Genomic DNA, 13708 nt, shown 5'->3' on the forward strand with positions numbered 1-13708 from the left:
CTAATAACTAATAACTAATTTTGCAGCATTTTTCTCTTATATGTCTTTAAAGCTATTAAGAAATGCATATTATATACAAACCTTTCTGTACATATATTATAATTGTTAGATTATTATAAATTTTATTATTATTTACAATTATTTAAATGTTGTTTGTGCAAGAAAGAGAATATTATATAAATATTCTTTATTATATAACTAAATGACGATTCGGTTTTCGTTCATTGTTTTTGCATATCTCATTTTAATACAAGGAAATACTTGTGCTTCCTCTTTGACATAATTTGACCTTACTAATCCACACATATGTCAATGAACCTTATTTTCGTTCTAATATGTATTGTAGAATATGGTCAATCGTTGAATGTAAATTTCAAGGAAATAATAGTCAATGCTCTGTTCTTGGTACATTATATATATCGAACGAATAATAGAACAGAATTTTATTGATATACAAACGTTTCAGTCAGATTGAAGTGCGTGAGTAAGAACCTTGTGAATATAGCTTTGTATTTCGGATTTCATGTAGTAAACTTATTGTATTTCGCATTTACTTAAAGAGTGTTAAATGAATTATTTTTAATAAAAATAATATATATATATATATCTTCCACAAAATTATTATTAATCAATTGAAAATTTAAATAAAAAAGATATTATGCTATATATATTACATTGTTGATGTGATTTGCTATTTATTATTATATTTTTAAGATTAATTATAAAAATGAAAATATGTAATAATTAGATAATTCTTGTAATTTAATCTAATGCTAAAAATTTAATTATATCTTAAAGTAAAAATAGATAATCTTAAAATAGAAATAGATAAAAGTAATAATTGCAATATAGTTAATAACAATAAAATTATTATATAATATATTGAGAACTTAATAATTCGAATTTTTTACATTTTAAATCCCTTGCAAGATTCTGAGAGTTTCTATAAAATGAATTATTATAAACGTTTTGCTTTTATTTTTTCTTTCCTTATATTTTTTCATTATATTTTTATATATTTTTTTAATATCTTGTGTATTTGCATGTATATGCATGTTCTTCAATATAGGAAAAAATTCTGATGTATATATATTTTAAAAAATTAAAAAGAAAATGGCATAAAAGCCAATACGTGCTAGTTGGAGCGCAACAACATTTCCTTCTTTCTTTCTTCAATATATTAGTTTATTAAAAATTCATATTACAACAACAAAAAATTATATATATTTTAATATAAAATATAAAACTTCCTAAAAATACTTATTTTTGCGAGTGATGAATGTCATATAACCTTAAAATAAAAGTAAAGTAATGACAACAGAGATCAAGTATGATTTTAAAACAGAAATAAATAAAGAGTGCCTGCAGATAAAAAATGACCACATAGTTAACTATACGTGATAAAAAATTATAATGTTAAAAATTATTAATATTAAAATTTTTGATAGAAATGCAAGAATATTGTAGAACTTAAATAAAGACACACTTTACTTTTACATATATTAAACACAAATTTTTTACAGCATGACACTCAATACATTGGAAAATTTTTTAATGAAATTTAAAGAAATTGACGAAAAAGTGCCAGCGAAAAAACAACGTACAATCGATTATAAATGGGAAATTGTTTGGAGAAATGTCATTATTTTCATTTATATTCATCTTTCTTGCCTTTATGGATTATATCTAACTCTTTTTTATGCTAAACTTTGGACGTTCATCTGGCGTATGTATTTATTTTTTTGTGCCGTTTTATAAGTTATTAAATTGCATCGCTTATATCAATACAATAATAAAATGAAATATATACTATCAACAATTAATTTATAGACTTCGCTATTGGTATCATTTCGGGAATAGGCGTTACTGCTGGCGCTCATAGATTATGGTGTCACCGGTCTTACAAGGCAAAGTGGCCGATGAGATTTATTCTTATGATTTTCCAGACTACTGCTTTTCAAGTAAGCTTGATTTGAATTCTTTTTTCTCATTCAATTATCATATAGATCTTACATTTTTGTGAACTATTGATTAGAGTTCTACATTTTGTTTTTTTTGTAGCGTCAAGTAGTTTATTTTTTAATATAGCTATATTTTTCAGAATCACATTTATGAGTGGGTCAGAGATCACAGAGTGCATCATAAATTCACTGATACTGATGCGGATCCATATAACGCATGTAGAGGATTTTTTTTCTCACATATCGGCTGGCTTATGGTTCGCAAACATTCAGACGTCATTAGGAAGGGTGCGACGATTGACATGAGTGATCTGGATCAAGACCCTCTTGTGGTCTTTCAAAAAAAGTATGATAAGCACAATTATTTTTATAAATCAAATTGAATAAATATTATTTTGTTTGCTTGATTTTATCGATTGTTTGCTCTTTTTTATATTCGTACCTTTTTTAGATGGTATCTATATTTGATGTCATTCTGTTGCTTTATCGTGCCAACTGTAATACCTTGGTGGACATGGGGTGAGAATTTATGGTTTGCATGGCACATCGCCGTTGCCAGATATTGCATAAACTTAAATATCACTTGGTCAGTGAATTCCGCGGCTCACATATGGGGTGTAAAACCATATGATAAGTATGTACTTGTATTATATACAATTTATTATATACTTTACATAGATATTTAAAAATATTTATTTTATCGTAGGTTATATACTATTATGTATATTATATATATTTATAGATCAATCACCTCTACCGATAATGCTAGTGTTTCTTTCATAACATTTGGTGAAGGCTGGCACAACTATCATCATGTCTTTCCTTGCGATTACAAAGCGGCAGAGTTTGGAAATTATAAGCTTAATTTTACTACAGCTTTGATCGACTTCTGTGCTTATCTAGGTTTAGCTTATGATTTAAAAACTGCATCTGCTGACATGGTGAAGAAACGTATTCTACGAAACGACGAAATGAATTATTAACTAATCCATTAATCGTATAAAATAAAATAACATCAATCAATTTTTTAATTTTTAAAATAGGTTTTCTTGAAATTTTCTGACAAATCTACTTCATATTATTTATTTATTTTTATACATAGATTCGTATCTAATTGATGATTAATTATACAGGACATTCTACGTATCTTATCACTTATTGTCAGTATAATTTCAATGTATTTTTTATTATTTATGTAATTATTATGTATAATAATATAATTTATATAATTATTATAGAATATTATACAAACTACACACAAATACATAAAGATATAAGTGAAATTTTATTGTAATTTGTATGACAAGGCAAATGATATGCATAATTGATATGCATCTTTTATATTTGCAAACATTCTAAAAGAATTTTTCGCATTACAATGTGACTAAAAAAATTGCAGCGATAATAGGAAAAAAATAAAAGAAAAACATTCATAATGTAAATAATTTAAATCCTGCTAAAAAAAGAGTATGTTTATGTTTCATATATTTATATTTTTTTTGAGATTTGAATTTAAAAGTATTTATATTATTGGCATGATATAAATATGTATAAGCTGATAATTTAATTTAGTTTGAAAAAAAAGCGCTTTTACATTAAAATTCTGTTTAAATATTTCTGCATGCATATGTTACTTATTGCTTTATCGATTATGTACAATTATATACTTATACATATATATTTATTTTAATATTTTTATTGATGTTTTTTAGATGAAAATTTAAACATTAAATTCTTGTAAAACAACACGTAAAAATTATAGAGATTTTGAAGATATAATTTCTTTTACTTATTGATACTGCTGGTAAAATTATCATTTGGTTAGTTACAATTAATGATCAATACGCTGTACTTACATCATGAAATTAAACATGAGAAGCACCTTTTATTCTCATTCTTTGGACCTAACTAAATAATCATGTTTCAATTTTTCACTTAAAATTTTTAATTGGTCATCATTGAAAAGTTTACTAGTTACTGATGATGTTTTTTGTAATATGCATACATGATTTTGAAGATTTTTTTATCTTTTAAGATTTTGTAGATTTTTTGATATATTTTTTTATTGTGTTATTCTTAATTTTTCATTTTTATGATAAAACTTCTCAAGTTTTTGATATTTTTCCAAAATATCTGGATTTGAATTTAAAGATTGAAATTATTTTTTATTCAGCAAACAAGTTTCTCCTTCTAAAACTTTCAGATGAGTTTTTATTCAGAATTGTATTTTCACTGACTTGCATATTACAATCGTGTTGTTGACTATTTTCGACGCTTACTTCTTCTGTAACTATAAATTGTTTCTTTTGCTATACCTCCATGATTTAAAATTTGAATTAAAATTGTTTTTTATCGGATTTACATTCTATCTGATCTTTCAAGATTCCTGTACTACTATTCAGGTAGCAAAAATAATCATTTTGACGTCATATTGATGTCAAAATAATTATTTTTGCTACTTAGGAGACGGTTTTATGAATCATTCTTTATTTGTAGAATATTCGTGAATAATGTAGAGGGAAAATTCATCGTTTTTTTTTGTATTTTTTGGCGTATTTTCTCTATAGCGTTTTCTCGTGAATCGCGTATCACGATTCGCCAAAACGCTCATGATCTGATGAGCCGCTAATGTGCTTGTAGCTGAAGCTTAAGTGTTTACAGAGAGTGTTGATTTTGCTCAATATCATTTAATACATCTAAACATTTAGACAATTTATGAAGTTAAGGAATGATTTTAAATTTTACAAAAACATACTAAATGAAAGAAAGAAGACTTAATCATATATATTGTTATCTGTTCACTGATTCTGATAGTTCAGAGTTTTTGGCAACAGTTTCGGATGTAATGGGTGAAAACTCGTATTTCTTTTATTTGAAAAATGAAAATAATGAATTTCTTCTGTCAACATCTGTCATAACTTCTAAAAAGGAATTGTACCTATTAATCATTATTGCATTGATGATATTTTTATGATAATAGCTAATTTCTATCAACTTTTCTCCTCACTTGATATACTAAATCTCCAAATATTGTTGGAACAGCATTATATTTTAATTTATTTTTTCTATCTACATGTGGCTTTTCCCACATATCAGCTATGAAGTGATACTATAGAAAATTAAGAGCAAAATTATATTAGAATTTTGGTATCGAATGTTACACAACCTATGAACGTAACATATAAATATCGATGCATAAAACTTCAAATGAGAGAATATATACATATATATATATATATATATATATATATATATATATATTTATTAAAATTGAAAAAAATACTTCGCATAAAACTGCGGTGTCAAGTGGAGACCAATTCTCTATTCCATCAAGTTTTTCACAATTCGTAATAAATTTTTTTCTTTTTATTAAATCTTTTGGCAATTTGTTCATTTTGACACATTGTCCAGATGAATTTTTACATCTTTTTACTGCACAACCCAGCATCTTTTTAATTTAAAATTGACTGTTTAATTTTCCCAGATAGCACACGTTTATTTTATATATTTTATATATTTTATGTTTTTTAAACATATCCAATGTTTATTAACCATAAAATATTAATAAGTTTCTATAGAAACGTTTATAAAAATGTTTCTATAGAAACATTTCTTATTATTATTTTATGGTTAAAAAACGTTTTTAAAACGTTATGATAAGCTCCTTTTTTTAATGTAAATATTTACATACCTGTAGCTATATAGAACTATTGTGTATATAAATACATTCATACTGTATACATAATGTATATCTATATATGTTGAAAAAAAGGAAGTTCTCGATATGGCAAAGCCAATTAGCAAAAATATCTAGTTCTGCCACATTCTCCCTTGACCCTCTCTACGTTGATAGAGTCTCTCTTTCTAGTAAAGGAAAAATTGTAAGAAAATTGACAAATTATAGTCGAGTATTTCCCTTGTGATAAAAGAATAAACTATAATTGGTCAGTTTTCTTACGATCTTACGGTTACGATTAAAATTTTTGTACGTGCAAAGGCCTTAAATATTACCAATAATATTTAACGCACTGCGTAGTACTGGTCTCGCAGTCTTTTGTCGTCGTTCCTTGTCCTCGTTGCTCGTTATCTCTAGATTGCAAGTCCACCTGTACAATTCATCTGTATTCGCAGACAGCGAAACTACTAGCAGAGGGTTTATAAGAAGAAGTAAGTCGATACGAGATTTATCTATCTATCAAATTATCCTCCTATCAAATTAATCTATTCTGCTTTGCCAGTATCAGTTATTGCTTTTTTTTCAAACCCTTGATATGACGGCCAATTACGCTTTTGTCTTTCACGATAAATAACAGCAAATTAACGTGCATATAGCCCGAATAAAATTATTATTAATACTCACCAGATTCCGCTCTTTTTCTGGTGAGTCATGGTTCCAACTATTAATTTTAAATATAAAAAAGAATCGTATAATATCGTATAATATATTTACTTTTACTTGATTCGTTAGATCTGCTGCGATTTTACGCAGAAAATTTAATATATTTGATGAATTTTTGGAGACAGCACGCTTGCTATATCTCCGCGCGATGCACTTTGGCGTCACCCACGCGTCGAGGAGGAGATAAATCTATCTTTTATACAATGTAATATTTTGTCTTTTTATATTGTTAAGTTCGCGCAGAGGAAGGATCAAAAGACGATACGAAATTTTCGTTATAATTTTTTATAGTTTTTTAGTTAGAAATAAACAACAATTGATAAGGAGGAAGTATTGTTTCTTCCTTGCGCTCCAACCGCGCTATGGCTCTTATATGCTAATTTTGATTTAATTTTTATTTATTCATTTGAGATATTAAAAACAATAAAAAATGATTCATATTAAAATAATTAGAAATGTCATATTAAATTTGGTTAGATTTTGTTGAATTAAATTTAATTCTTTCCATAATATTTAAAAAAAAATAATTAATATTAAAAAAATTATGATATTATGTTGCATTAAGTTTGATTATTAAGTATTGTTAAAAATTAGGTTTAATTATTTTATTATATTATTATACTAGAAAATTATTTGCCCTATTATATTTATCATTTTGCAAATATTATTTTACGCTATAAAATTGCTCCGATTTTTACTGAATTTGAAGCTTATGTTTTGTTGTGAAATATGTGTCTGTGAAGCTAGTACGACAATCTACGAATTTAAAAAAAAACTAAGAGTTCTAACACTTTTCATAGTTTTACAGATCCTGATAAAAATTAAAAGAGTTCCGCATTCTTTATATTAAGGTGCGATCCATACTATCGGTCCGCTCACTGTCCGCTCATGATCTGCTCACGATCCGATCAAATATTCTTTCATTGTTTATAAATGTACATATTCACACTATGGGTCAACTGTCGATCTAGTCTCGCTTCGCTCTCGCTCTAGCAAGGATCCTCCGAAAGAATATTTTGTCGGAGCGTGATCGAATTTGCCCGGACTCGTACCGATAGTGTAAATAAACTTTCGATTAATTCATCGCCAATTTTTGCAATCTGTCTTTGTCGAACAGTGTGTCGCGAACAATGTCACGAGCAGTGAAGCAATATGAGTAAAGAAAAATCTTGGTCATTTGGAAAAGATATGTATATGTATATCGCTTTATAATTATAAATTAATTATTGATATATATATATATATATATATATATATATATATATATATATATTTCTTAATTTTTTTATGAACATGTGCAAAAAAATATAATAAAATTTTAATGTAGTAATTTAGTTAAAAGATAAAAATAAAGTAAAAATAAAGTAAAAATAAAAAAAAGTAAAGTAAAGTAAAAATTGTACTGATCGTCTAGGATTGAATCGTGAGCGTATCGTGAAAGGAGCGTAAGCGGACGGATAGTGAATACTATAGTAATACCGATAGTATAGATCAGGCATAAAAAATCGAAATTGAAAAAATATAATGCTAACTTCGCGACTTAGAACAATATTTTTATTTTTGAAGTACAAAACGCGTTGAATATCATTGAATATTCCTGATAATTCTATTCAAGTTCAGCCTACATATACAATTTTAGACCGATATTTCAATAATTAAATAATTTTAAAATAATTTTTTATGTCCTTGACTAGCACGACACTTAGTGAAAATATGCTAGTAATTTTCCGTAGTTTTAATGGTAGTAATTTTTCCGTAGTTTTAATGGTGCTAGTAATTTTCCGTAGTTTTAATGGTTCTCGATAATTCTAAAAGTTTTATTCTTTAAAAATATTTTTACGGAAAGTTCCGATCGTTCAGTATTTTTAAATAATTTTTTACAATTACGCAACACGACACTTTTCCTCTAAAGTAAAGTCTAAAACGCGTTGAAAATTATTATTTCTAATAACAGTTTTCAATATTTCTGTTCAAGTTAAGCGTATATATGCAATTTTAGATCTAATTATTGATATAATAATTCCATATATATATATATATATATATATATATATATATATATATATTGTGACGTTGCCGTCTTGATGTGGGTCCATCCGCCTCGAAAATCTTGATGGGGCACGAGCCGAGCGGCCGCACCAGAAAAAGATTGTGAGAGCCATATCGAGATCTCCAGAGAGACGAGCGATTATTGATATTTCGTGTCTTTAATGATTTTTTTTTGTATTATTTTGTACTTTGTGTGGGCCGGAAAACATCGGAAAGAGGACGAAGAGGAATCTCTCGCGACAATCGACACGGCGCTTCCATTCCAGCCTCCGATTCGAGAGCGGAAATAGCGCTCAAGGATCAGGACAGCACAAAGTCGCGGGTGAAATTCCTCAGCGATGAAAGGAGGAATATCGTAAAAAGAAACAGCTGTCTAAGACCGGGATTGCAGGGCCCGGTCGGGCGCTACCCTCCGAGGACGGAGGGCGAACGATCGGCGTGAGAAGTCTATAAAAAGGTCGTTAAAATTAGGAGGTTTAAATTATCTATCTACCTGAAATTGCATATGTAGGCTGAACTTGAATAAAATCATAGAGAACTCATGCTAAAAATAATGATGTTCAATGCGTTTTACTTTAGAGGCATGGAGTAAGAGTACTCTTACTTCATGTTTAGAGGAAAGGTTGTCGTGTTAGATTTGCGAAGTTAACACATTTTTTCGATTCCAATTTTTTAATATATATTTTTTAATGCAGAACTCTTCTTAATTTTTATCAGGATTTGTAGAACTATAAAAAGTGCTACCAGAGTTCTTAATGTTTTTTTAAAATTCGTGATTATCGTGCTTGCTTCACAGACATATGTTTCATTGTATCGGAAAGAAAACGCAGTTTCATTTACAAAATAATTCCACCATGCTAAAATGTTTTATACAATAAGTATAATTTTTTGAAAGACTTGTTTTTTCTGAATTATATGCAAATGTATTGTTATAATTACATACAAGTATTATAATTATAATTACGTTTCATGCAAATTGTGCTATAACTTATTCAAATGTGTTTAATTTCAACGAGTCATCAATTATATACTTTAATAATAAAATAACGATCTCATAATAACTAATTATTATTTATATCTGATCATGTAAAGGTATTAATTATCTAACACTAAGATTAATTATTTTAAGAATCAGCAATAGCTTAAAAATTACAGAACAGTACACAAAGAAAACGTAGAATATTGAAATGGGCAATTATTAACATCAAATTAAATCAAGCATTGAAGTGTGCCCTCTATTAATTAGCAAAATTTAATTTGTAACCGTTAATTTAAAATATCTGAAAAAAAATAACAATCTACTTTTTATTAATAATGTAATGATATTTTGAATTACCGAGTCAGTGATTTTCATAAACGAGATGGCATCCAATACCTCGAATCCTGAAATGCATACGGAGAAAAATTTTTGCGAAGAAGAAGAAGAATCTTCAATCATCACGGATGATATGCAAAACCGAGACGAAACATGTATAAAATCTGAAGGATTCTTTAAATTCAAGACTGAAGTGAAGTGGTTTAATGCCATATTTATTATTTTTCTTCATATTAGCATGTTGTATGCTTGTTTCACTTTTGAATGGTGCAAAGATTTCAGGACGAACATTTGGGGTGAGTATTCTTTGGAAAATTATAAATTCTATTAATTCGAATTTTTAACTTACAGGAAAAAATATTTAAATAAAAAGATATTTAAATAAAAAGAAATTTGTCCTTTTTTCAATATATAAGACTGATTATTTTCTTACTTTTTTACAACTATATGTAAACGTTTCACATATATAATAATTTCATTGAATGTGTGTCGCATGTTTACGAATGCCGTAGTTATTAACTACAGAAATCGATATTAACTGACTGAAAGCAAATCGACATTAACTGACTGAAAGCAAATCGATTAGACTTACGTGATAAAAGAGAAGTACGATAAAAATTTGACAGCAGACAATCCAGAGCTTTCATTTCTTTTATATAACTTTGATTTCATTACAGACATTGCGTCAGTCATTTATATCAATTACCACAAACACATTGTGAACAAACATACATATTTGATTCCATTTTGAAGAAATCCAAGTTAAAAATGTTAAATTTGACTGTATGATCAAAGATAGATTTTAATCTTTATATAATTTTTTGTAAAAATTTAATATCTTAAATTTAATTAAAATTGTTATAATTTATAGTAGCGTTTTATAATGGACTTATTGTGATTAATCAGTACATGACATCCGTACAAAATACGTATAATTACATTATTAATTATGTATAATTTCATAAATATATTATTACGCACGCACCCGAGTCGTTACGGCTCTGCCGTTGTCCGGATCCCGTTGACAGGAAGATTGTTTGTCAACAACGACTGTCAGCTGAGTTTGGAGCCAGCTGACTTGCTGTGAGGACGCGTTTTCTCTCGAGCCGATCCGTTGCATTATTATTCCGTGTTATTAACGTTTGTGTTCTTGAGTTGCATTAAAGTTCCTTTGCTTCTTTAAAAGTGCTTATTTATTTCGCGCGTCTCGCGAGCGGCCGATTCATTAGTGCGCGCCTTCGATATTAATCGAAGTCCTCGCCGCGAGCGTAACATTTTGGGGGCTCGTCCGGGATCGACCGAACTAGACGGACAATAGTGTGTTTTAAAGTGACGGACAACCGTGAAAAGAGTGATGGCATCGATAGCCGTGAAGAGGGTAAGGCGCGAGCAGTCAGAGCCGTCGTCGGAAGCGCGGGCAACGGAATCGGCGACGTCGGAGTCGACGGCAACAGAATCGGCAGCCGGAGCGACGAGAGGAGGAAATCGCCGCGATGTTTCGCCGACACGACGAAAAGATTCAGCTTCTTCGGAGGAGCCGGTTACAGTATTCTTTGCTACAGCTAAGTCGCTCCAATATTAAAATTGCGACTAAATCGCACGCGAACAGATTCGCACGCGTAGCTTGTAAAAAATGTTACGCTCGCGGCGAGGACTTCGATTAATATCAAAGGCGGGCACTAACGAATCGGCCGCTCGCGAGCCGCGTAAAATAAATAAGCACTTTTGAAGAAGCAAAGAAACTTTAATGCAACTCAAGAACACAAACGATAACGTTAATAACACGGAATAATAATGCAACGGATTGGCTCGAGAGAAAATGCGTCCGCACCGCAAGACAGCTGGCTCCAAGCTGACAGTCGTTGTTGACAAACAATCTTCCTGTCAACGGGATCCGGACAACGGCAAGGCCGTAACTCGGGTGTGCGCGTAACAATATTAATTAATTTGATCCTTTTTGCCTCAAGCGCTCATTCAATTTGCGATAGAAGCGACAGGCATTACTGCCGGTGCTCATCGTCTTTGGACTCATCGAGCTTACAAAGCAAAATGGCCGCTTAGAATTATACTTTTGATTTGGTATGCTTCCGCAGGCCAGGTAAACAAGTTTTTAATTGATTTTTTGAGCTAGAGAGAAAAAGTTGTCTTTGTAATAATTTTTTATAGAATAATCTGTTTGACTGGGTTCGAGATCATAGAGTGCATCATAAATACACGGATACGGATGCGGATCCGCATAATAGCAACAGAGGATTTTTCTTCTCTCACGTTGGCTGGTTGATGTTGAAGAAACATCCAGATGTGATTCGAAAGGGTCGTCAAATCGATATGAGAGATATATTGGCAGATCCTGTCGCCATGTTTGGTTACAAGTAAGTCCATGTCTTAAAGATATTAATTATGTTATATTATGTTAAAATAATTATCTAAGAAGCAAAAAAGAATATAAGATGTGTGTGAAATTTATTTATATCTATACATATAATTTATTTTGAAAATGCATTTATTATTCTAAATACAATATTTTAGCAATTCCTTCTTCCAAATTTTACACTTTCGTGTTAATCTTCTTTCTTTTCAGGAGTTTTTTACAAGATCATTTAACATACGATTTCATATAACGAGAAATTTTATATGTGTAATTAATTTATGTTTCTTTGCAGATATTTCTCGATACTAAGCTTCATCTTTGCCTTTCTAGTACCGATAATGGTGCCTGTTTACGGATGGAATGAAACTTGGTCCAGAGCTTTCATGTCACAGATTATACGTTATGTTTACGGTTTAAACTGTATATGGAGTGTCAACAGTGTGGCTCACCTTTGGGGTCCAAAGCCATATGATGCGTAAGCAAATAGAAATTACACGAATGCATTTATATAAACTTGACTGAAAGAAGCTTCAGTGTCTCTTTTACAAGTAATTTCGGATACATTTTAAAAATAGGTCCATAAATCCGACGGAAAACAAATACGTTGCCTTTATAGCGATCGGTGAAGGTTGGCACAATTATCATCACGTGTTTCCATGGGATTATAAGGCGGCCGAATTAGGCAATTACAGTTTAAATTTTACTACGATGTTTATTGATTTCTGCGCGAAAATTGGTTGGGCATACGATCTTAAGCAACCGTCCGAAAAGCTCATAAGGAATGTTGTAATGAAAAATGATCATTCTCTACGACAAAGTGTATCACATCCAAGCCGTAAAATTGATTAACAAAGATAAATATTTTTTTTTCGGAATTCAACAACAGTTCGATTAAAATAATGTAAACATTTATTCTCAACGGATTCGTCAAATTTTAAGGATTAAAAATATTAATATTTGTATCAATTTTTTAAATTTGATATAATAACATTTCTTAATGTTCACTAAGAAAACTATAAAAATGCTTTGAAGTTACTGACAGATCATATAAAATTAATTAGAGTGCAATTGAATTATTTTTAATAAAAATAATTCATTTTTCATAAAGTTATTATTTATGAATTAAATAAAAAAGATATTATGGTATATATATTGTATGCTATATATTATATTGTTGCTGTAATTTGCTATTTATATTTATATTTTTAAAATTAATTGTAAAAATGAGAATATGTAATAATTACATAATTCTTGTAATTTAATCTAATGTTAAAAATTATATCGAATTATATGTTAAAATAAAAAAAAGATAGTTTTAAAAATAGAAATTAGATTAAAGTAATGATTGCACAATATAGTTAATGATAATAAAATTATTATATAACATATTGAGAATTATACCATTCGAATTTTTTGCATTTCCTACAATTTTAAAATTTTTTTCAAGATTCTAAGAGTTTCAATAAAATTAATTATGCGATATAAACGTTTTGTAGCTTTTATTCTTTCTTTCCTTAATCGTATTTTTTAAATATATTTTTGTATATTTTATCTTGTGTATTTGTATGTACATGCATGTTCTTCAATATAGGAAAAAATTCTGATATAATCAT

At 28.9% G+C, this 13708-nt stretch overlaps 2 protein-coding genes across 4 annotated transcripts; both read left to right on the plus strand.

Moving 5' to 3' along the window:
* Window positions 1–1530: 1530 nt before the first annotated feature.
* LOC105256916 (acyl-CoA Delta(11) desaturase) lies at window positions 1531–2998 on the plus strand. Its single transcript, XM_011267196.3, has 5 exons — window positions 1531–1726; window positions 1831–1961; window positions 2102–2307; window positions 2413–2595; window positions 2704–2998. The coding sequence occupies exons 1-5, from the start codon at window positions 1555–1557 to the stop codon at window positions 2942–2944; spliced, it is 933 nt and encodes a 310-aa protein (XP_011265498.1). The 5' UTR covers window positions 1531–1554; the 3' UTR covers window positions 2945–2998.
* Window positions 2999–6005: 3007 nt separating this feature from the next.
* On the plus strand, window positions 6006–13000 carry LOC105256917 (acyl-CoA Delta(11) desaturase). Of its 3 annotated transcripts, none has more exons than XM_025409165.1 (6): window positions 6006–6128; window positions 9750–10020; window positions 11692–11822; window positions 11891–12096; window positions 12388–12570; window positions 12671–13000. In XM_025409165.1, the coding sequence occupies exons 2-6, from the start codon at window positions 9771–9773 to the stop codon at window positions 12942–12944; spliced, it is 1044 nt and encodes a 347-aa protein (XP_025264950.1). In that variant the 5' UTR covers window positions 6006–6128; window positions 9750–9770; the 3' UTR covers window positions 12945–13000. The 3 variants fall into 3 exon arrangements, with proteins under 3 accessions (XP_025264950.1, XP_011265500.2, XP_025264951.1); XM_011267198.3 differs by having other exon boundaries at window positions 9754–10020; window positions 12671–12999; XM_025409166.1 differs by lacking the exon at window positions 6006–6128 and adding an exon at window positions 6547–6565 and having other exon boundaries at window positions 9754–10020.
* Window positions 13001–13708: the final 708 nt, after the last annotated feature.

The sequence above is a fragment of the Camponotus floridanus genome, unplaced genomic scaffold (assembly GCF_003227725.1).
Source record: "Camponotus floridanus strain SB8 unplaced genomic scaffold, Cflo_v7.5 scaffold246, whole genome shotgun sequence".
NCBI classification, from domain to species: Eukaryota; Metazoa; Arthropoda; class Insecta; order Hymenoptera; family Formicidae; genus Camponotus; species Camponotus floridanus.